Source organism: Acomys russatus, chromosome 16, assembly GCF_903995435.1.
Source record: "Acomys russatus chromosome 16, mAcoRus1.1, whole genome shotgun sequence".
Taxonomy (NCBI): Eukaryota; Metazoa; Chordata; class Mammalia; order Rodentia; family Muridae; genus Acomys; species Acomys russatus.
Window position 1 is genome coordinate 44,178,260 of NC_067152.1, and position 23,155 is coordinate 44,201,414.

General features: G+C 55.5%; 2 protein-coding genes and 1 pseudogene across 8 annotated transcripts in view; 1 reads left to right on the top strand and 2 right to left on the bottom strand.

Annotated features, from left to right (window-relative positions):
* Positions 1 to 2,598: 2,598 nt before the first annotated feature.
* LOC127200832 (ribosomal protein L18-like) lies at positions 2,599 to 3,087 on the bottom strand (annotated as a pseudogene).
* Positions 3,088 to 7,399: 4,312 nt separating this feature from the next.
* Positions 7,400 to 18,948, top strand: Engase (endo-beta-N-acetylglucosaminidase). 2 transcript variants are annotated; one of them, XM_051159159.1, is made up of 14 exons: positions 7,400 to 7,660; positions 9,795 to 9,865; positions 9,985 to 10,186; positions 11,580 to 11,728; positions 12,566 to 12,723; positions 13,230 to 13,378; positions 13,613 to 13,778; positions 15,144 to 15,247; positions 15,517 to 15,625; positions 15,838 to 16,028; positions 16,462 to 16,610; positions 17,899 to 18,007; positions 18,254 to 18,368; positions 18,504 to 18,948. In XM_051159159.1, exons 1-14 carry the CDS (start codon positions 7,542 to 7,544, stop codon positions 18,903 to 18,905), a joined length of 2,193 nt encoding a protein of 730 aa, XP_051015116.1. In that variant the 5' UTR covers positions 7,400 to 7,541; the 3' UTR covers positions 18,906 to 18,948. The 2 variants fall into 2 exon arrangements, with proteins under 2 accessions (XP_051015116.1, XP_051015117.1); XM_051159160.1 differs by having other exon boundaries at positions 17,902 to 18,007.
* A 3,111-nt stretch (positions 18,949 to 22,059) lies between these two features.
* Rbfox3 (RNA binding fox-1 homolog 3) overlaps positions 22,060 to 23,155 on the bottom strand; it is a 307,520-nt gene continuing 306,424 nt past the window's right edge. For all 6 annotated transcript variants that reach the window (XM_051159162.1, XM_051159168.1, XM_051159163.1 and 3 more), the window contains one exon: positions 22,060 to 22,197. In XM_051159162.1, coding sequence (XP_051015119.1) covers positions 22,195 to 22,197 — 3 coding nt within the window. In that variant the 3' untranslated portion in view covers positions 22,060 to 22,194. The remainder of the gene's footprint in view (positions 22,198 to 23,155) is intronic.

A 23,155-nucleotide genomic window follows, 5' to 3' on the forward strand; every position in this document is an offset into this window, starting at 1 on the left:
CAGTGGGTAAGCTGGAAAGCAATCAAGGATGAATTCTTGACATCAATCTCAGGGTCTTCACATGCGCACACACACACACACAGACACAGACACACATATTTATATATGTCCACCTACATGCAAATATGCACTCACACATATACATGCACACCACACACACATGCAAATATGCACATACATACACACCACACACTCACACATATGTCAACACACATGCAAATATTCAGACACACATGCACACCACATACCATACACACACATGCCACACTCACATACCACACTCACATGCACAACAAACAAACACACAGACACACGTACTTGAAAGGGGAAAAAGAGTAGATGACTTGTTATTTATATGTCTACCAATAGATTTATAAGTAGATTTTGAGCTTTTAAAATAATAGCATAGCCGGATGTTGTGGTGCACGCCTGTAATCCCAGCACTCGGGAGGCAGAGGCAGGTATGTCGCTGTGAGTTTGAGGCCATCCCGGTCTACAAAGTAAGTCTAGAACAGCCAGGGATACACAGAGAAACCCTGTCTCCAAAAACAAAAAACAAAACAACAACAACAACAAAACCAACCAACCAAACAAAACCAAAACCAACCAGCCAAACAACAAAAAACAAAACAAAACAAAAAACCAATGGGCTCGATTTAGACTTATCTTATGTGTATGAGTGCTTTGCCTGTGTGTATGTATGTGCACTGTGTGTGTGCCCATTACTCTTGGAGTCCAGAACTGGAGTTACAGATGGCTGTGAGCTATCATGTAGGTGCTGAGAACCAAACCCAAGACCTCGGCAAAAGCAGCAAATGCGCCTAAGCGCTGACCTATCTCTCCAGCCCTATGAAGCTCAATTTAAAATATTGCTGACTAAAAACACCAAAACCTAGGATCATTTTACAACACAGCACTGTTTGTTTCTTTGTTTTTAAAAATAAAGCTCAGGGTCATACAAGTACATACACATATTTTAAATATGTGTCTTGAAGTGTATTCTAGAATATCTGCAGGACGCAGGCTAGCCTGGTAACATGAGTAGAGTGTCCAGCGGTCTCTAGAGAGGGGTGAGTGAGGAGACCTAGCAGGGTGAGGGAGGGAACCTTTCCCCTGCTGCAGTGCCGTGGATGGACATGCCATGCTAAGGGACCAGAGTGTATCACGGTGACATAGTTCTCTTGGGATGCCGGGGTCAAACCCAAAGCACTGCCTCTGGGTTGACTTTCCTTCCTAGTTCATAAGTGCAGCCGCCTCTATTCTACACAGCAGGTGGAGCTCTGTGGGCCACTGGCAGATCAGGGGGCTGCAAAGTGGAAACAGGGTAACAAAAGAGTGGGGGGAGCCAGGCATGGTGGCCCACGCCTTTAGTCCCAGCACTCGGGAGGCAGAGGCAGGTGAATCGTTGTGAGTTTGAGGCCAGTCGGGTCTATAAAGCCAATCCAGGACAGCCAAGGCTAACACAGTGAGACCCTGTCTCAAAGAACAAACAGATGAACAAACAAATAAAAAATAATGGGGGGAAAGGCTGGTGCAAATGCCAGGAGGTGGGGTTCATTTTCTGTAAGGATCAAGGCAGAGAAACTTCCTTATTACATTGGCAAGGGTGGACTGCCACCAGATTTGTGGGACTCTGGCCCTTCAAACTACAGCCGTTTCCTTAAAGCCGCAGTGTGATGATGTGATGTTAAGCCCGAGGGACTGCATTCTGCGTTGGTCAGGCCTCCCGTAATGTTCATTTCAGAACTGCTTGTGCGATTACAATAAAGCAAGGGGTATGGCATGAAAGGCAGGCATCCCAGGTGGTGCCCTTTCACTGTGGAAGACAGAGCAGGTGGCTTAGAGGAAGGCATGCAGGCTGGAGTATGCCAGGAGTTGTCAACTCCTGGCTGGGCAGGTGTGTAGACACAGCCCCCAGTGGCCAGGCAGCAGGAGCCGGAGGTCAGCCTCAGCTTTTCTCATTCAGTAAATAGGATGTGCTGAGTGCCTGGGAAAAACTGGAAGGGCTCGGCTTGTGCCTCAGCCGGTCTGAGACAGGTCCCTGGATGGAGGGACAGTGGGAGTTACTGCATAAGGGACACAGCGAGAAAGAGCAAGATAAAATATTCTGCAAAAACAAACAAACAGTAAGCGCAATTCAAATCAGTGGGGGGCGGGGAACAACAGCCTTGCAAGGCAGGCTGACATTCCCAGGTCTCTCAAGTCTCCATACAGAAGGTCCCCATTTAATCGACTTAGTAGCTTTCTGACCTTAGCACGGTGCGAAGTGCACACATGGCCTTTCCACTTTCCGCTCTCTGAATGTCGTTCAGAAGGTTTCAGGAGATAGGCTTGCTATCAAGTAGGATTTGTGACAGATCTTGTAGCCCAGCCCGCAGGTGTTCAGAGCACCTGTGGGCTGGGCTGGGCTTTGCTGAACAGCAGGAAAGGCAATTAAAAACAGAAGGTGCACATGTGTGTATGTGCGTGTCTGTGTTTGTGTGCATGCATGTGTGTGTGTGCATGCATGTGTGCATGTGTGTGTGTGTGTGCACATGTGTGGTGTGGAGACCAGAAGTTGACCTTAGGGGGTCTTCATTATGCTCCACTTTATTTTACTTATGTTTTCTTTTTCGACACCCAAAGCCTTTTAAATAATAGTAAGATCCAGGGGTAGTTTTTACAGCCACTTCCAGCCCTTTGGCTTCTGGCATATTCGAACTTCTGGGCCTTAAGGCATAGGGTTTTGGTGTGGCTGTGTGGAGTTCCTGGGGCCTTGGTCAAAATGTTGGTATACCTCCTGGCCCTTCTGAGGACCAGACAGGAGCACAGTGCCACAGCTTGTTGGAGACCCCTGTGCCAGCTGGTCAAAGGTAAGCATCTTCCCTTGAGCCTTTAGGATGTGACAGTGCACCCGCCCTCAGCTTGGGCATGTCCAGAATCCGCCTGCCATCTGTGACCCTCCCCACAACCACAGCTGTTGAAGGTGGAATTGGTTCTTCTGGCCAGAAACCTGCACAGCTTGGCTAGGGGCCTCGGGGAGATGTCCTGGCTCCAGGGATACTTTCACCAAAACTTTTGGCCCTTGTGTCAAATGTCAACACCCATGATGGCACCTCTCCTTGGCCAGGTCCAGAAACTTGATCGTAGTTTTAAATGTGTGCCGCATGTGTGTAGGTGCCCACGGAGACTGGAGGGGAGCGTCGAATGCCCTGGAGCTAGAATTACAAACAACTGTGAGCTAGCTGCTCCAATGTGGGTGCTGGGAACCAAACTCAGGCTCTGGAGGGGCGGGAAGCACATTTAACTGCTGAGCTGCACCTCTAACCCCCTCTACCCCTTCAGCCCCCCAGCCCTCCAGTCCTCCAACCCCTCCACCTTTCATCCCTCCACCCTCCAGCCCCTCCAGACCTCTACACCTCTACTCTCCACTCCTCCAACCTTCCAGCTCTCCACCCCTCCACCCCTCTATCCCTCCATCCCCCCAGCACCTCCACCCCTCCACCCCCTCCATCCTCCACTCCTCTATCCCTCCATCCCCTCCACACCTCCATCCCCCCAGCACCTCCACCTTTCCATTCCTCCACCCCATCCCTCCACACTCCATCCCTCCACACTCCATCCCTCCACACTCCATCCCTCCATCCTCTCCACACTCCATCCCTCCACCCCTCCATCCCTCCATCCCCTCCACCCCTCCATCCCTCCATCCCCTCCACCCCTTCATCCCTCCACCCCTCCATCCCTCCACCCCTCCATCCCTCCATCCCTCCACCCCTCCATACCCCCAGCACCTCCACCCCTCCATCCCTCCATCCCTCCATCCCCCCAGCACCTCCACCCCTTTAATCCCTCCACCCTCCACCCCTCCATCCCTCCACCCTCCATCCCCTCCATCCCCCCAGCACCTCCACCCCTCCATCCCTTCATCCCTCTACCCTCCACCCCTCCATCCCTCCACCCCTCCACCCCTCCATCCCTCCATCCCCTCCATCCCCCCAGCACCTCCACCCCTCCATCCCTCCACCCTCCACCCCTCCATCCCTCCACCCATCCCTCCACCCCTCCACCCCTCCATCTCTCCACCTCTCCATCACCTCCACCCCTCCATCCCCCCAGCACCTCCACCCCTCCATCCCTCCATCCCTCTACCCCTCCATCCCTTCACCCTCCACCCCTCCCTCCTCCACCCCTCCATCCCTCCACCCCTTCATCCCTCCATCCCTCCAGCCCCTTAGATTTTGAGACAGAGCTTTTCTCCCCTGTGGCTGTGAGAGTGAGGCCAGGAACTGGCTGCCTCTGCCTCCCAGCACTGTGATTACAGCCACCACACTCACCATTTCACATGGGTGCTGGGAACCAAACTCCTGTCTTTCTACTTTGCCACAAGCACTTTACCCACCAACGCCTCGCTCAGACCCCTAATGTGTTCCTGACTTTACAATATTTCCAACTGACTGTGTGCTTATCAGGATGAGTCAAGAAATAGATGCAGTTAGCCCTAACAGAGTTAGGCTTGATGCAAACAGTCCCCCACAGGAGAGCGTCAGTCCTGTCCCCCCACCCATCTCCTCCTCACCTGCTTTACTGCCCATTGTAGCTGAGACTTTTTCTCAAGACCCACCACAAACTGCTTATAACATCTCTTTACTTCTCTTGTTGACTAAGGAGAAAAGACAATTGTCAGCCCTCGTTGATAATATGAATGGAAACCACAGTTTTACTTTTTATTAGCAGCCCTCACCTCAGTGAGGATAAAAGGTGTTATTTCTGGAGCGAATGGGCTGAGAACAAATTCAGGTCACCCCAAGTTCCATGTTCTCAGTGTGGTAGCAGCTTCATGGGGGTTTGTAGTAAACAGAGCAAAGAAATTATAGATCAAGACACTCTTCAAACGTACAGTTGGGAACACCAGGCGGTGGTTACAGCACCGCAGGGACACCTCTGCTGCGGGTCTCGCACGCTGTAGGGGCCTTAGCTCTGGGGATGGGGGAACTTAGGGATCTGTTTGTACATTCCAAAGGATCTAACTAATAGTAAGTTACTGAGGATATCAGGTCATAGAGAGGAGGACAGTGGCTATTCCAGGAGCCAAGATAACTCAGATAATTTGTGATTAGGCCCTGGACCTGCCACATTCCAACCTCTCAACAATCAAGGAAGTCCTAATCAGTTAATCGGTTCATAAAACACAGCTTCTTTCCATGTGTGTCCTTCTTAGATTCAGCCCCTATCACAGACATAGAGGCTAGCTTCGGGCACACAGCTCTTCTCCTGGGAGAGCCCGCACGACGTGGTCAGCGTTGACGCCGTGTCCATTCTACGGAAGATCCAGAGGGCTGCTTCTGTCTTACTGTTCTGTACCCTCTCACAGACTCAGGCAGCCCAGCCGCCACGTTTCCAACTATCAGAAGCTCATACTTGCCTGTCAGCCAGCAGGAGGCAGGGGAAGAGAAGTCGAGGCCCCCACCCCCCACCCCAGGAGCAGCATACCTAGCTTCCTGCGCTGGCCCTCACTGCTTTTCCTTCTTCTGGACTTTGGAGAATTATGGGGGGATGAGAGGGAGGGCACAAGAAAGAGTTAGGCTGTGTGGTGGAATGCTGTCCTCTGGGCCTGCTATCATGTCCTTGTAGAGGGAGCAGGGAGTAGGGGTGGGGTCAGACCCTAACCTGGGAGTCCAACCTGTTCTTTCCCACTTGTGACTCTGTCCTATACGCACAGGTCTCAGGTGGGGCTTGAGTACCGAGGTGGGAGGCTGGTGGGGGTGGGAAAGGGGACGACCCCCCATCTGCACAGCTTTCAAGTTAGCTGTTTGCTTTCCTTAAGGCTTCACATTAGATGGCTGTATTTGGGCTTTGGGGCAGTGGCCCAAGCTGGGTGATCTGCTACCTTGTCAGACCCACACAGAGCTCCTCTCCTGACTCTGGGTCAGCGGGAAGAGGTGTCCTGCCAGCTCTGTCCCTATGATCCCTGTGTCCTGCTCCCAGTACCTCTTCCCTATCTGACTAGCTGGCTAGCCAGCAATATAACCAGGGCCCATATTCAACCACCTTAGTCACTGTCCCCACCCTTGGCACTTATGGACGCTTGGGGCCTCATAAAGCTCAAAGCCTGCAAACAGTCATAAGGAAGGCTAGTTAACTTGGCTTGGGCAAGCTGCAGTGGGGCCGGAAGCTGCAGCAGGGCGTTGGGCTCAGGGAGAAGCCATCTCCTCACCAGCTGGCATGCCTTCTCATGGCTCAGAACATGACATCAAGTTTACTGTGACTCTCTGCTGTGCCTAGCTACTGTGGAGGTGCCCTCTGGCAGATGTAGTAGCTTCCTTCCATGTGTGTCCTTCTTAGATTCAGCCCCTATCACAGACATAGAGGGGATGTCTATGTCTCGAGGGGATGTATTTCTTGCAGAGCACACACTTGGGGGCAGGAAAAACATGTTCAGGAGAAGCTATCCGTGCCTCTCCTGATGGTCACCCCGTAGGGTCCTGTTTCTACGATGTACAGCATAGATGCAAACAGAGTCCCCCAGGAGAGCATCAGCGTCCTCCATCGCCCCCCCCCACACTTGACTTACTTCCTAGATTTCCTACTGTAGCTGAGGCTCTTTTTTTTCCCCCCGAGATAGGGTTTCTCTGTGTAGCCTTGGCTGTCCTAGACTCACTTTGTAGACCAGGCTGGCCTCGAACTCACACCCATCTGCCTGCCTCTGCCTGGGATTAAAGGCACAAAGGCACATGTGTCACCACGCCAGGCTGCTGAAACTCTTTAAGGCTAACATGGCCCTAATCCTAGACAAGTAACTACAGGCAAACTATGGAATGCTAAGAGTGGGAGAAATAATCTTCCCCGGGGGAAGAGCCCCTCCCCAGTTGGTTATCCAGCCCTGAAAACATATAGACACAAGTAACATTATGGGAACTGAGCAGGTTGTGTTCATATATTTAGAAATAGGAACACACATAGGTAACAAAAATTAAAGAAATAAAAATCATGAATTTGAGAGAGATCAGGTGAGGTACACGGGAAGGGTTGGAGGGAGGAAAGGGAGGGGAAATAATGTAATTATATTTTAATTAAAAAAAAAAAAAAGCCAAGTATGGTGGCATGTGTTGTAATCCCAGCATTTGGAGATGGAAGGCAGGAGGATCGAGGGGAGCTAGGTCACCAGTCTTTGTGGCCAAGTTCCAGGGCTCGTCGCTACCATGTACTGATCCCTGGAAGACTGCGCTACCTATCTGGGCTGCATCTCAATGTACTGGAAAGAGATGTTCGCGGTTAACTCTGGATTACACACACTTTGCGGGGGTCTCCGGGCTCAGGATCACGCAGCCCCGCCTTTCTCCAAGACCCCGCCCAGGACCCGCCCCTCTCTCCGGCTATTTAACTCCGCTTCGGCTCTCCCGCCTGCGGAGGGGTCAGTACCCTGCCGGAACTAGGTCGGAGCCAACTGGGGCGCTGCGCACTCTTTGGCTGAGAGCGGCGGCAGGGGCGGGCCCAGGCGTGCGATTGGCTGTTGGAGCAGGGTGTCGGGCAGCTCTAGCGGCTGGCGGCCGCTGACGGTCATGGAGGGTCCCTCGGTGCTGACCCGGAGTGCTGCACGGCAGCGGAGCCCCGCGGCCCCGGAGAAGCAGGCGCAGGACCAGCCGGAGCAGAGGCCGGGGAGGAGGCAGCCGGGCAGGAGGTATGCACTGCTGGACTGAGCTCCGGGGCTGGGCTACGGTAGCCATGCTGCCTGTCCCTGCGCGGTGCGATACTGTCCACTGCTTGCGGTGGGCTCCCTCCGTCTTTCCATCCCCGGCCGCAGACGGACCACTCGAGGAAGCCAGCAGCTCCCTTGTCCCTGACCCATGACGGACCCTGTCCCAACCCTCGGGGTCTCTCTCGTCTTGGAAGGGCTGTAGTTACCGTACCTTCCTTTAGCCCTATAAAGCAGGCAATCCCAAACATTACTGTTGGGTGATATTTAAACTGAGTCTAAGGAATTAGAAGGACTGTGCGAGGTGGATGTCCACGTGGGAGGATCAAAACGGGCAAAGGCAAGAGTGGACAGAAGTACCCCTCTGGTCCAGCGATTTGTTCCCTTTGGGGTTGTAACCCCCTGGTCAGTAGGATTCTGGGAAGGGTATCAACGCAGACTTTGTGTGTCCCGCCTTGCTTTTCAAATCCACAGCAGTGAGACATGTGGGCCATTCAGAGTGTAGGGTGGTTGCTGGCTGACGGGAAAGGCATTTCTGGGTATCCTAAGAGAGTCATTTCCTACTTACTGGAGGAATACTCAGGTGGGCAGGGTAGACAGGGTTGCTCTGAAGTCAGCCAGGGAGGGGGCATCTGGAAGAGGAGAGTTTGGGAAGGAAACTTGAAAGGGGATGTTTCGCATGGCCTGATGGCACAGGCCTGTGATTCCAACTACTTGAGAAGCAGGAGGATCTCCAGGTGCTGTTAGCAGGATTTCTTCTGCTGGTACCTGGAGCAACCGGAACCCAGAGCTTCAGCCAGAGCCTGGAGCCCCGAAGCCTTCCCTTGAGCGGTTCCCTCTAGGAGTATCTCGAAGTGGAGCAGTGAACAGCCAAACCATCCCAAGTCTCCAAGGAGAGACAAACCTGGTTCCGTGAGGGCATGTCTCGAAATAAAAGTGGAAGGTGTTGGGATAGCTTCATGGCAGAGCATGCCTAAGGTGTGGCAAGTCCTGCACCCCGAGCCCCAGCACTACAAGGGAACGATGCCATCTCCATTTTAACCTGCTAGTGTCTGGCTATCCCTGCAGTTCTGAGGGCTCTTCCGTCTAATTGTGGAGGCCCTGGGTCAGTGTGATTGATGGCTGACCCTATGGCGGGAGCCCAAGACACTGTTGATGGCCCTAGGCCCTGTGGTGGTGGTGGTGGGGTCGCTCAGAGAAGCCAGCTTGGCTGCTGTGGTCTCTAAGTGGCTGCCACAGTGTCTTCTCACTAGTCTTAGAATGATTCTTTAAAACATGGTAACAAGTGAGTGCTTCCTGATTTTGCTCTACTCAGAAGTTGCAACTTCATGAAGTCTTTTTTCCTTGTATCATCCAGTTGCTGAAAAGCAGGGCCTAATGGGTGTTCCACGCCCCTGTGTGTGGGCCAGAGACGAAGCCTGGTCCTGCCCTCAGGGTCTTCAAGTCCCCTAGCGCTTGAAGACCTATATCCCTTGGCCACAGAAGGCCTGTGGCCCCCAGGATGTATTTATCTTGGGGTTTTCAGTGTGTGGTTTGCCTGTTGGGTGGGGAAGGTGTTTGTTTACTCAGGTGAGGGCTGACATTGGCATCTGTTCAAGCAGGACAAAGCGCACCCAGCTCCCCTGTCTCTGGTGCCAGGCATGCCTCTGGTGTGTAAGCCCACTAATACCTAGCCGTTTGCTCCCAACTTTCATTTGCCCTTTTGTGGGGCCGAGAACGTAGCTCAGTTGACAGCATGCTCAGCCCAAAGCCCTAGTTCAATCACCAGTGTAAATGGGGTGTAGTGGAGCACTCCTGTCACCCCAGCACTCAGGAGGTGGAAGGTCAAAGGTCAGAAGTTCACCGTCGTCATTGACTACGTAGTCAGTTCCAGAGGGGCCTGGGCTACATTAGACTGTATCAAAAGACAAAAGCTAATCGATTTTTTTTTTTTTTTTTTTCCGAGACAGGGTCTCTCTGTTAGCCTTGGCTGTCCTGGACTTGCATTGTAGACCAGGCTGGCCTCAAACTCACGGCGATCTGCCTGTCTCTGCCTCCCCTCCGGAGTGCTGAGATTAAAGGCGTGCGCCGCCACCACTTGGCCACAAATCAATCTTTTAAAGCCTAACCTTTTGCCTAGGGTCAAAGAGGACCAAGAAGAGGAAGCTGCCTTTAGAGATGTGGTCAGTTTCACTCCGGCTCCTTTACCAGGTGAGGTGACTCGGGTTCCCATTGATGTCCCCTCGTGGCCATCGCAGCCTGCACACCTCTCACTGTCAAGGTCAGTGCTCTGATTTCCATCATCCCTTACTGTTTCCTCTGTGGACCAGCTAGATATTATGACCAGGATACCACCAGACCCATCAGCTTCTACTTATCGTCACTGGAGGAGCTCCTGGCCTGGACCCCCGGCATGGAAGACGGCTTCAATGTAGCCATGGAGCCCCTAGAGGGTCGCCAGCCCCCGCTGAGCAGCCCCAGGCCCCGGACCCTGCTGTGCCATGACATGATGGGCGGGTACCTGGAGGACAGGTGAGGTTCCCGGCGCAATGCTGGTCTCATGACTGACCACCCTAGGATGAAGAGGGCGGCAGAGGAGTCATAGAAGCCTGGGTGGAGTTAGGAAAGCAGGCTCTGGGTGGGCCTCGGACACCACAGGGAGAGGAACTTAGTCCTAGGTAAAGCTTCATGTGGCAGAAACAAGATGGATGGTAGATAGGTGAGCTCGTGTCTGTCTTGGGTGCACAGATAGCTGGTTCCTCAGGCAGTTCCCCTGCAGAGAATTGCCTCCTGTATCTCTAGGCCTCCTGGCCTGGCAGCCCCATCCTCAGCTGATTTGGTAGTGCCTCCCCTAAGCTCTGTCCTGGTTTAGGTCTCTTGCCCCTGGCCTCCTGTCCCTGCACCCCCCCCCCCCCCACTCCCCTCCGCCAACTCTCTCTGTTGTGCACAGACTGGATGGATGTACATTTTAAGCATAGACAGAACAGTCTTGGGCAGGGTGATTGATAGGGAGCTGGGAGCTGTGTCAGAGCCACCTGCCTGGCCTGGGGTGTGGGCAACCTGCAGACCCAGGAAGACAGCCCTGAGGACAGGGCCTGGACCCGGCCTTTCTGCTTCTTTCTTCATGCTGTCTGTAGATCCAGTGGCCTGTGCTAACTCCTTGCCCAGTTGGTGAATAAGCGTCCCCGCCCGCCCCCCACCCCCCACCCCCCACCCCCCCCCCCCCACCCCTGAGACGCACTGGGATTTATTCTAGAGATTGGGTTTTGCTTTATGGTTTAGTTTGGTATAGAACCCATTATGTAACCCAGCTGGCTTCCATCTCCAATCCCCCTGCCTCAGGTGCCACCGTGCCACCTGATTGCTCTTTGCGTGTCTGTGAGCGAGTGTGTGTGGAAGCCAGAGGACAGCCTTGGCTACCCACTCAGATGCTCTTCACCTCGTTTTTTTGAGATGCTTCCCTCACCAGCCTGGAACTCACCCAGTAGGCCAGGCTCGTGTGCGTCAGCAACTCCCCACCTTCCCACCCTGAGATCACAAGCACGCGCCGCCATCCCTGGACTTTTATTTTTTTATTTTTAAATCAGTTCTGGGAATGGAAGTCATGCAAAGCAAGCACTTTCCTGATGCACCTAGCCCTGCTCCTGGCTGCTCTTGACAGAAGAGCCCCAGGTTGTCCTGCTCTCACTCCTCCTCACAGTGTCTCACAGAGCAGGCGTCCGTCAGAGCCACTCACCAGAGGTGAAGAAGAGACACCTTGCTCCAGGCTGCTCTATCCCACCAGTGGTCACTGTGTCCTGGTCCTGTCTCCTGGGACCTGACTCTGTCCCATGTCTTCACCAGGTTCATTCAGGGCTCAGAGGTTCGGAATCCCTACTCCTGGTCCTGTCTCCTGGGACCTGACTCTGTCCCATGTCTTCACCAGGTTCATTCAGGGATCAGAGGCTCAGCATCCCTACTCCTTTTACCACTGGCAATACATTGACATCTTTGTGTACTTCAGCCATCACACGGTCACCATCCCCCCAGTGTGCTGGACCAACGCCGCACACAGGCATGGGGTCTGCGTGCTGGGTAAGAGCCAAGTGGTCAGTGTACCCGTTGGGCACACTGATGGGTTAGGATGGGCATCTGCACATCTTCCCAGAGAGGACCAGGCGGTACCAATTTTTAGTCTGTGTGGTCAGTGTGGTTCAGGCTCTGCTTTTCTGTCCTTTGTGGCTTGGAGTGAGTGTGTGTGTGTGTGTGTGTGTGTGTGTGTGTGTGTGTGTGTGTGTGTGTGTACTTTGTTGAACAGCTCCTTTACTTGGAGGGCACAAGGGGTATTTGAACCTTTGGGGTGTGGGTAGAGGTGTGGCCGAGGCTAAGGGGCTGGGAAGGCTGTAGTTGCTTGAGGAGGAATTCCAGTTACTTGTTGGACCTTATGAGGAGAAAGGACGTGACCTCTTCTGGTGTGAGCAAAGTTGGGGGCAGGCAACATGACTATGTGCCCCAGGACATGCACACCTGGGCCAGGGGAGGGAGTAGTCCCCACTCCTACCGCTCTTGATGAGCTTTCTGGGGTTGAACACAACTCAACCCCATTCCTGCTCTGGGCCAGCTCCTCCTGGTTCCTCCTGGTTCCTCCTGGTTCCTCCTGGTTCCTCCTGGTATCTGGGCCTCACAGGTCAGCTGTAGACTGTGGGTAGGCAGAGGGGCCATGCCTACCTCCATGAGTGGTGGCAGGGTCTGGCCCAAGGCCGTAGCTTGCCAACCACTGGGTCAGATCAGTGTCTCTTCTGTGTCTTGTTGTGTGTCTGCTGTGGCCACATCCCAGGGCACCACTGATAGGATGTTCACATTTTCCCTATAGTCCTGATGTCTAGGAAGCATACTTGGCCCAAACACTGGTTTCTATCTCTTGTCTCACAGGGACCTTTATCACAGAGTGGCAAGAGGGAGGCAGGCTCTGTGAAGCCTTCTTGGCTGGGGATGAGCGCTCCTACCAGGCAGTGGCTGATCGGCTGGTCCAGATTGCTCAGTTTTTTCGCTTTGATGGCTGGCTTATCAACATTGAGAACTCTTTGAGTGTGAGTGCTGCAGCGGTGTCCTGGCGCCTGTCCGTCCCCCCCCTCCCCGCCCCCCCCCTGTTTACTTGCTTCCTGGACCTGACTCCTTGCTTTACTCCCACCCGTTGCTTGACCCCTCCTGCCCTGGATCCAGGCCCAGCCCCCAGCCCATAGCAGCAAGATCCACTTCTCACATCCCAGCTAGGACCACTGGCTGCACTCTCTCTGACGTCATGATCTCCTTTGGCTGTGCTTTTCCTGCCATACCTTTCTCCCTATCCCCGCTTTGGGCTTGGGTGGCTTTTCTGTGGCCACTGACTGCTTCCATTGCTTTTATGTTTGCCTGAGTTCTGGGCTGTGATCTTTTCTGTCCGGCAAGGATGGCTAGGTCCTCCTGGGTGGCTGTGGGACACGGGGCATTTTTGGTGGGGTTGGCTTTTCGGCGCCCTTTCTCTTCCGTACTGGGTCATTTTTCATGACTGACCTGCCAGCCGTGCAAAAGTCTGATCTCCTGTCCTCTCTTGCAGCCAGCTGCTGTGGGGAACACACCTTTATTTCTCCAGTACCTGACCACACAGCTCCACCGGCAGGTCCCAGGAGGTCTGGTGATCTGGTATGACAGCGTGGTGCAGAGCGGGCAGCTCAAGTGGCAGGACGAACTGAATGAACAGAACAGGTGAGCACCAGGGGTGGCCATGATGGGAGATGAGCTGGCCAGGTTACAGGACATCCTGTGTGGGCAGCTTCGGGGAGGAGGGGACAGGTGTGATGGGTACCCGCAGGGCTGGATGCAGCAGCCACGGCAGCCCCAGTCTGTGGGTGATGTGTGGCCATGGGCATCAGGGAGGCTGACGGCAGATGGGTGCCCTCTCAGCTGAGCCTGGCTGCGTGGCCTTTTGCCACCTCTCAGGGTCTTCTTCGACTCCTGCGATGGCTTCTTTACCAACTATAACTGGCGGGAGGAGCACCTGCAGCGGATGGTGGCGCAGGCCGGGGGCCGCCTGATGGACGTGTATGTTGGTGTGGATGTGTTTGCTCGGAGCAATGTGGTCGGAGGCCGTTTCGATACTGACAAGGTAGGTGACAGCCTTTGCTTCGGGGCCTGCATATCATGGACCTCTGGGGATCCATCTTGTGTCTCTTCCAGCCAGTCACACGCTTTCACGTCTCACGAGCGTTAACGGGCTGAAGGGGCCTGTCTCTGCTCTTGCATCACCACCTCCCACAGGCACTGACTGACTCCCCTCCTGGGCCACATGCTTTGGACACGTTGAGTGGCCCTTCCTGCCACTCAGTAGATGTGGGGAGCACGCAGGGGGCTGTAGTGGACAGAGGGGACGCACTTGTGTTTGGGGCCCCGCTATGTAAGGACCAGTGAGGTGTTCTGGCACGTTCGTCTCAGCGGGGAGGCAAGGTGAGCAGCCGCGGGTCCTGTCCGTCAGTCCTGCCTCTCCTATGTCTGCAGGGCGCTCCGTCTCATGGAATCCAGTGCCCTGGTTTTGCTTGGGTTGTGATAAAATTCCCTGACAAAGTGCAACAGGAGACACAGGGCTTTGATCTCAGGTTACGGTCTGTCCGCCAAGGCAGTTACCATATCAAATTGTCACTATCAGAGGAAAATGAAATGAATGCTTGCTTATTCTCAGCTAGCTCTCTTCTCCTTCCCTCACCTCTTTTTGTTTTTGACACTGGGTCTTGCTATGTAGCCCTGGCTGTCTTGGAACTTGCTGTGTAGACCAGGCTGGCCTTGATCTACCTGTTGCCTCCTGGGATTAAAGGTCACCAGGCCTAGCTGGGCGTGGTGGCACACGCCTATAATCCCAGCACTCGGGAGGCAGAGGCAGGTGGATCGCTGTGAGTTCGAGGCCAGCCTGGTCTACAAAGTGGGTCCAGGACAGCCAAGGCTACACAGAGAAACCCTGTCTCAAAAAACCAAAAAAAAAAAAAAAGAAAGATCACCAGGCCCAGCTTTTTTTTTTTTTTTTACTGTTTAGGACCTCCCTGCTTATAGGAAATGGTACCACCTACAATGGGCTAGGGGTTCCCAAATCCATCAACAGGACAGTACCAACCCCCAGACACACCCACAGGCTAGCCCAATGTAGACCATGCCTCTCTGAGACACGGTGATTCCATGTGTGTCAAGATGACAGTTAAAAGCAAGCGGCACACAGTTACACAGCCCAGTGACTGCAGATTCTCTGCCGTCCGTGGTTCTGGTAGGATAATGAGAGGGAAAAGACAGAGAGTTGCAGCGACCTCAACACCTCCCTGCTCTGTCCACCAAGACAATACCTTCACGGTCTCCAACACCCTCCTCTAGCTGGCTTCTGGGCTGAGAGGGATGAAACCCAAGGTCCTCTGGCTGGAGGGAGAGCTTTCCCTAGCTGACCCTGAGAGCTGGGCCCAGCAGTCAGCACCTCCCTGGTCTGTTTCCCCAGTCGCTGGAGCTGATCCGTAAACATGGCTTCTCAGTGGCGCTGTTTGCTCCTGGCTGGGTGTATGAGTGTTTGGAGAAGAGCAACTTCTTTCAGAACCAGGACAAGTGAGTCCCCGGGGAGAGCGGGTGTCTCTGTGGCTGTGCTGTCTTACTGTACGGTAACCCCAGTGGGGTGGTGACTGGAGGATGAGCGGGGTTGAATGAGAACAAGGTGGCCACCTGGCGGCTCCCTGGGAGGGACTAGGGAGAGAACCGCAGATGGCATCTGGCCTGCCCCCAGCTGTGTGCCTCAGTGAGAGATTCCCCCAGCTCCACCCAGGGCTGCAGGGATGTGGAGTGGCCCCCTCACCCTGACTCCCTCATGTCCCTGTTAGGTTCTGGAGACTCCTGGAGCGCTTCCTGACCACACACAGTATCTGCTCCCTGCCTTTTGTCACCTCTTTCTGCCTGGGCCTGGGTACTCGAAGAGTCTGCTATGGCAAGGTGTGCAGGTCACAGAACTGGGGGGGGGGGGCAGAAGGTGGGCTTCCCTGTGTCTGGCTTCTGGCTGGGATGGGCAGGAGGGGGCCAGAGGGTGTGAGCAGAAGTGTCCCGTGTGGCCTTCCTGTCCCTGCCTCCTCCGTGCCTTCCTGTTGTTTGGTTTTGCAGAGGAGGCCCCTTCCCGGTTCCTTTTCCCACTTTCCCTCTTTCTTCAGGAGCAGGCAGTGGGGCCCTGGTACCACCCTAGTGCCCAGGAGACCCAACCCCTCTTCGGTGAACATAAACTGGCTGAAGACAGTCGGGGATGGGTGAAGACACACTGCTGCCTGGATGACGCGTGGCACGGAGGCAGCTCTCTGCTGCTTCAGGGCCTGATCCCAGCTGAGGTTGACAGTGTAGCTGTGAGGTGGGTGAGTGATGGGCAAGCTGGGTGGGTCTCTGGCTTCTGCCCTTCATGTCTGCAACTAAATTAGGCAGAGGGTCTGCAGGAATTGAGTGAGTAGAGAGGTTAGGTTTCAGGCGGCTTTGTTTACACTATGGCCGAACGCATTGCATGACGCCTCTCCAGCCATCTAGAATGTTGCACAGCTGTGTCAGCTGACTGCAGTGGCATGCAGGGGTCTGGAACAACCCATTGAGTTGTACTTCCTGACGTATGGCTACTGTGGATAGTGCATAGGAAGAAATTAGAACCAGGACTTTCCAGTCTACAGCAGAGTCTGGCCATAGAGAAGGCCAGGCCCAAGCCACAGCAGGGCCAGGTGGGTGACCCAGGCAGGGAGGGGCTGGTGGAGGATCTGCAATCCCTCTTCACCACTTAGTATGTTTCTCTCCTCCAGGTTGTTCTCCCTGCAGGTCCCAGTGCCACCCAAGGTTTTCCTGTCCATGGTGTACAAGTTTGAAGGCTCCACGGATGTCCAGGTGGCTTTGGAGCTCACAACAGGGGATGCCAGCAGCTGCCATGTGGGTGGCATGCTAGTGTTGAATGGTAAGAGGCTGGGTGTCTTCATGGAAGGGAAGTGGAGAAGGTGCTGGCTCTGGGCAGGGCCACTGTGGGTGGGCTGCTGTGGGTGTGGCTACTGTGGGTGGGCTGCTGTGGGTGGGCTGCTGTGGGTGTGGCTAATGTAGTTGGGCTGCTGTGGGTGTGGCTACTGTAGGTGGGCTGCTGTGGGTGGGCTCTGTGGGTGTGGCTACTGTAGGTGGGCTCTGTGGGTGTGGCTACTGTAGGTGGGCTGTTGTGGGTGGGCTGCTGTAGGTGGGCTGCTGTGGGTGGGCTGCTGTGGGTGGGCTGCTGTGGGTATGGCTACTATAGGTGGGCTGCTGTGGGTGGGCTGCTGTGGGTGTGGCTAATGTAGTTGGGCTGCTGTGGGTGGGCTACTGTAGGTGGGCTGCTGTGGGTGTGGCTACTGTAGGTGGGCTGCTGTGGGTGGGCTGCTGTGGGTGTGGCTACTGTAGGTGGGCTGCTGTGGGTGGGCTGCTGTGCGTGTGGCTACTGTAGGTGGGCTGCTGTGGGTGGGCTGTTGTGGGTGGGCTGCTGTGGGTGTGGCTACTGTAGGTGGGCTGCTGTGGGTGGGCTGCTGTGGGTGGGCTGCTGTGGGTGGCCTGTTGTGGGTGGGCTGCTGTGGGTGGGGCTGCAGTGGGTGGCCTGTTGTGGGTGGGCTGCTGTGGGTGGGGCTGCAGTGGGTGGGCTGTTGTGGGTGGGCTGCTGTGGGTGGGGCTGCTGTGGGTGGCCTGTTGTGGGTGGGCTGCTGTGGGTGGGGCTGCAGTGGGTGGCCTGTTGTGGGTGGGCTGCTGTGGGTGGGGCTGCAGTGGGTGGGCTGTTGTGGGTGAGGCTGCTGTGGGCAGGCCTGCTGCTGGTGGAGTTGCTGTGGGTGGGACTGGGCAGCTCCCACCTTGGGTGGAAATCTGTGGCTTATAGTCATTACTTGCACATAGAAACTTACTAAACCCAAGCTCTCCTCTGTGATCCTGCTAAGCACCGTGGCCTTCTGGGCAACCTTGGATACAGGTTGCCTTCCATCTGGGACACTGAGATGTGTACCTCGGTGGGTTGTGGAGAGGGCAAACTGGTAGAAGCCAGGATGAGTGAATCTGGCCAGTCCCAGACATACATCCCACTTGTCCTCGGAAGCCTTTCCTTGTGCCCAGGTGTTTGCCCCACCAGTGGTCTTACCTAGACCCCTCCCCTACTACCCCACCAGTGCTCTTACCTAGACCCCTCCCCCACTGCTCTACCAGGTAGGGGGACTCTCCTTTCTGAAGCCCATGTCTTCCAGCAGAAACTGGCTCAAGGCACAGCCCCAGACCCCTCCGGGTACCCCCCACCAAGCTGGCCAGATGGGCGGGCAGTTGTGGCCAGCAGCTCAGCGGCGGCTGGATCCAGCGGTGAGTCCTTCTCCTGTCAAGTTCTACAAGGCTATGGGCACACACTGGAGAACTTAAGGAGTCCGAGTCCCCACTGAGAAACCCCAGGACAAGAAGGAAGGAGAGGCTCCCATCTGGCCCTCTGGGGTTTGGGCAGCAGTGAGGGACCAGGGCACTCCTTGCGAGGATCCTGAGTGCCCTCCCATTCATTCTGTGGCTTGGGCCCTCACCCAGCTGGTTTATGAACAGCCCGTGTTGCTCTTTCAGCTGCTATGAGGTGAACCTGCGCGGGTGCCTACTTCAGGACCTCTTGGTGAGCTTCTCACGGCCGCCAGGCAGCCGAGAGGAGGAGAGCTTCACTTGTCGTCTGGGAGAGATCCAGGTGTGTCTGTGTGTGGGGAGTTGGGCCTGCGGGGACAAGGGCTGGATGGGGGAGCATCTGGACCCACTGGGAGGAGGAAGTGTGGATGGAGCACTGAGGGGCAGATGTAAGGGGTGCGAACCTCTCTCCTACCAGGTGGTTGATGCCAACAGCCTTCTGGCTCCTTTGCCCCGGGTGCAGAATGTCACCATTTCGCAGCTACGCTGGCTTCCCCTGATCTCTGGGTCGGAGGGCCTCCCTCCCCGGCTCCTTCTCAGCTGCACTCTACATTGGTCCTACCTCCTACTCCAAGCCCGGTACTTCCGGATTCACTGCCGAGAAGGGACGGGAAGCAGCCCGGCCACGGAGGAGAAGCCCACGTTCCTGGGCCTGGCTTTTGCCAACCAGTACCGTGTGGTGGACTTGGCAGTAGGAGCTGCTAGCCTCGGGCAGGATGGTCGTGTGGAGTTCCTGGTGGAGCCTGTCCCCAGGGAGGGGTTCCTGGTGCCTCAGGCTGAATGGGGCAGGGCGGTCCTGCTCTACTCGGCCCCTCAGTGAGTCCACCCCAGAGCCTTAAAACTTGAGGTTTTTTCCTGGCCAGCCACCAAGACTGAGTGGACTCCTGAGTATAGCTGGGTCCCTGGGAGGCCAGGTCTTCAGATTCTGGCCAAGCTCTCAGGAAGCTCTGCCCTGTAGGTGCTAGGCAGCTCACATTCTTCTGTAATGCTCTCCATGGTATGAGAGGGTTTGGGGTTTCTTCCAGAAAAATCCCATAAAGGCAATTTCTCATAGGTTAAAAAGATGCATCTGTTGAGAATTGCAGCCATTTCTCCCCACCTGGTATCAGGTGCCAGCCAGGCTGCTTCCTCTTATGCCCTCCGAGAGGCAGGTGAGCCTTGGCTCCCTCTGGGTCTGGCCATACTGAGGCTCTGTTGACGCAGGGCTGTGTGAAAACTTCCTGCTGTGTATCTGGGTCTTCAGTGTCACCAACTCTCCCCCTTGCTTCTAGAGCTTGCCTCTCAGGCCACAGTAGGGCTCTCACGCCCTTTCTGTGTTTAAATGTGACCCTCGACCTGTGGACCTCATGTAGTTTGGGGAGAGGCCGCCAGATGGCAGAGCAGCCTACTGCCACCTTGGGAGGTGCTGGACAGGTGGGAGGCCAGGAGGGCAAGATTGCTCTGCGCACTGCTTCTGCCCATCTAACTTGGTTCCCTCTTGAGTGAAGTATGAAGGTTGGGACCGGGAACCTGAGACTGGGGACCTTCTGCCCTGTTTCTCCGGTTGTCCCACCAGCTCTCACATAGACAGGGTACAGGGCAGGGCCTCTGGTAAGGCCCAGGTAACTCCTCGCCCTGCTATGGCTCTGCCACCCTTGCGGGGTGGGAAGGAGGCACCCGGCGCTGTGCTGAGCTTTCTCTGGTTTGTAGGCCAGAATCTGCCTAGGAGTCTTGCCTCTCCTGCTCCCATCCAGGGTACTGTGCCTGGAGTGGAGAGTCAGTGGGGAGCAGGGCAGGGCAGGGCAGGTGGCTGGCTTTGGGGCGGTTGAGCGTTCCCGAACGCCCTGCTTCCCCTGTGGCACCGAGTCTGCTCTTTAAAGGGCTGGCTCCTTCACATATTTTATGCAGAGAAGGAGGGAATTTATAGTGGCAATTATTTTCTCACAGTCTGGTGAGCAAGCAAATAGAAGGAAGGGGGCTCAGCAGAGCATGGCGTGAGGCACAGCAGCACAACCCCACTTCCTAGGAGTGTGGTCCCCAGTCCCGGCAACACTGGCTCCTGTGCAGGAAAATTAATCTGCTGGCATTTAAGCCTAGGTCCCTCTGGTGGATATAATCGCTTGGAAATAAATTATCCAATGTGAAAAAATGAGAAGGCAAGTCTTGGTGTGATCCAGCTCCTGGCCCCAGTCCTGGCCCCAGCTCCAAAGCCTCTGGTTTGGCTTCTGCCTCGCCCCTTGCAAACCCCCCTCGGCCCTTGCCTCCTAGCTGCTCCCCTGCCTCTTTCAGAAGCTGGGGCTCAGGGGCTGGAGTGGCATGCTTACCTTGAAATGAACGTAGGACCACACCTCACTGTGCCCACACCACAATGGCCTCACTCCTGGACACCATGGCTGTGGAGTGCCCAGTGTGCCCCGGCTTCATTACCTGTGACTTGTGCAGACGCCACGGGGGCTGCTCTGCTCCACTATCCTGTCTCGGGATGGGGTGCAGCAGGCCAGCCTGAAGGAGAGGGTTGGGATTTCCTCAGCCATTCACCCAGAGGGTCTATAGCCTCCCCTTTACTGCCTTCTCAGGGTCTGGCCCCAAACCCCATTCCTCTGTGCCAGGAGCTGATAAATCAGAAAGAGCCTTCCTGGTTTGAAGAAAGAAATCTTTATTAATCTTAATAATAATACTGTTAATTTGAATGGTCACACCGTGGAAGCATACAGAATGGTAAGAAAGGAAGCCTGGGGCTCGGCTGCGGTCCTGGGAGGGGCTGGGACGAGGGGTCCGAGCTGCTGCGGGAAAAGGGTCCGAAACAGCAGAAGGCAAGGGGCTCGGTACAGAGGCCAGAGCCAGAGGCAGGCGCGGGGCTATGTACAACGGGAATAGAAAAGGAGGGCTCCGTTTCCATAGCGTCTGTGGCTGATGCTGGAGAGAAAGTGAGGTGATTTACTTTGAGGTGTCATGAGACAGTGGTGCCGCGTCGGGAGCCAGGTTTCTGGTTTTTTTTTTGTTTGTTTTTTTTTTTTTTGCTGTTAATCCTACTCCACCTCTCCCTGCCTTGCCCAGGGCCTTCTTGCTATCCCTATCCTGCACCATCCACAGGGCCTGCGGCTTTCCTGTGACTCCCACTACTTCACCTGCCCAGGGAGCGAAGGGTCTGCAGCCCAACTGGCCTTCCCCGCGGCGGGGCCAGCCCAGACCTTCCCCACCCTCTGTCTTCCCCATGGGTCCTGCTCTGACTGTGCCGCCCCCCAGACCCATAGCACCTTGACTCCCAACCTCGAGGTGCAGCCCAGGGCTGCCCCATCTGTCACCCCCTGCTCCCCAGCAGAACTGAGCTTACAGAAGAGGGGGTGGGAAGGAGGGCTGGGCCCTGGCAGACAGCTGAGGCTGGCCTTCAAGCCCACAGTGCCTTCTTCAGGAGGGCTGCCACTACAGACAATCCTGGCTCCAGGGCCCACCTGCCCAGGTCTGCAGCATGAGGCCTGGGTCCCTGCTGGTTGGGTTTTCTTTGCTCTCTTTCTCGCATAGGGGAGCGGAGCATGGGATGCCCCAGAGTTCTGGAGCCATGTCAGCCCTTTGCATCAGGAGTTGGAACCCAGGGTGGCTGCCTGGAAAACTGACTGGCAGCACATTCATGGAGGCCAGGCTGGAGACCTGGGATGAGTGATAAGCTGCTGGCCCCTAACTGCCCCCCAGCCCCTTCAGGGCTCAGCAGGCAATAGCCCAAGTCAGCTGGCCGCTCCTTCTTAGGAGCCTGCTCCACCCTAGGGACCCCCTGTCTGGGGAGCAGGGTGGGAAAGGAAGACTGGATAGATACCGGAGCCCTCCCCCCACCCGCCCCACACCCACTGGCCACATTTCCCCTCCAGGTCTTCCCCAGTGCCTGGCCGCATCCCCACTGCACCGCCAGCCAGGCAAGGCCACTCTCCGGCGCCCCCTGGGGGACGAGCTCCCTCGGTGCGGGTGTACGCCAGACGTGGACTTGGTTGGATGCCTCTTGGTTTGGTTGGTATTTTTTTTTGTTGTTGCTGTTGCTTGGATCGTAACATCTTTTTTTGTTTTGTTTTTTGTTTTGTGATTTTTTTTGTTTTTTTGTTTTTGCCCTTCATGGTCCGAGAAGGAGACGGCGGAAGGTTTCACTACAACAGAAACAGAAAGGAGGGCTTGCGGTTTCCGAGGGGGGCTGCAGCACGTTGGGCCGCCATGCCTGTCTGTGGTCTTGGGTCCAACCCGAAGCCACAGTACCCCTAAGCATGCCCTCTCCTCCAACTTCTGGGACCCCTATCACAAACTAGACTGAAAGTAGGCCATCTTGTAGAGATGATGACTGGGCCAGACAGAGGGCAGGGTAGGGTGGAGGATGGCTGCAGACGTGGGAGGGAGGGGAGCGGGGCTCTACCAAAACAGGGCTTGGTGTGGGACTTACAGTTTTGATTGCCTTGTGGCCCTGAGCCCCCAGAGTGGAGGGACCATCACCTGCTAGTTCGCCGGGGCTTTCAGCCCTGACCTCAGGTACCAACTTGCATCCTTTCTGGGACTCTGGGCGGGGAGCTGGGTGAGTCCAGCTGGAGGCTGGAGGAAGGTCGCCTACCGCGTCCCTGGCCTGACTGCTGGAACCCTCCTCTTAACTGAAATGGACCTTGACAAATGTCTGTTGGGCCTTGGGGTGGGGGTGGGGGTGGCTCTGCAGGTCAAGGGCAAAAACCCGGAGCCATCATCTTCAGGTGCCTGAGGAGGTGGCCAGGGTCAAGGAGAGTCCACAGGCAATGAGAAGTGACTGTCAGGCAGGGACATTTCCATTTCTGTAAGGGATCCCAGAGCCAGGGTGATCGAGGCAATGTGCACACAGAACAGCGTGCTTGTGGTTACTGGGACAGGAAGCCCAGCAAACTTTTAAGATAAACATCAACTTCAGCTGAGTGGAGGTCCATGGAGGGGACACAGCTACCCCTGACATTCCTCGTGAGAGGCGGATGGAAGTCCCCTCCCACTGGGGAAACCCACTAACTAGACCTGGAGCCATGGTGATCCTCTCTGTCAGTCACCAAACACAGGGGTGGCCAGGCTTGCAGAGGCTGGTTGAGGTGCTCTGGGAGA

Coding starts and splice junctions, on each gene's coding strand:
- Engase (XM_051159159.1), top strand. CDS start 7,542: ATGGAGGGTCCCTCGGTGCTGACCCGGAGTGCTGCACGGCAGCGGAGC. Junction 7,661..9,794: donor AGGAGGCAGCCGGGCAGGAG/GTATGCACTGCT, acceptor CCTTTTGCCTAG/GGTCAAAGAGGACCAAGAAG. Junction 18,369..18,503: donor GTCGTCTGGGAGAGATCCAG/GTGTGTCTGTGT, acceptor CTCTCCTACCAG/GTGGTTGATGCCAACAGCCT.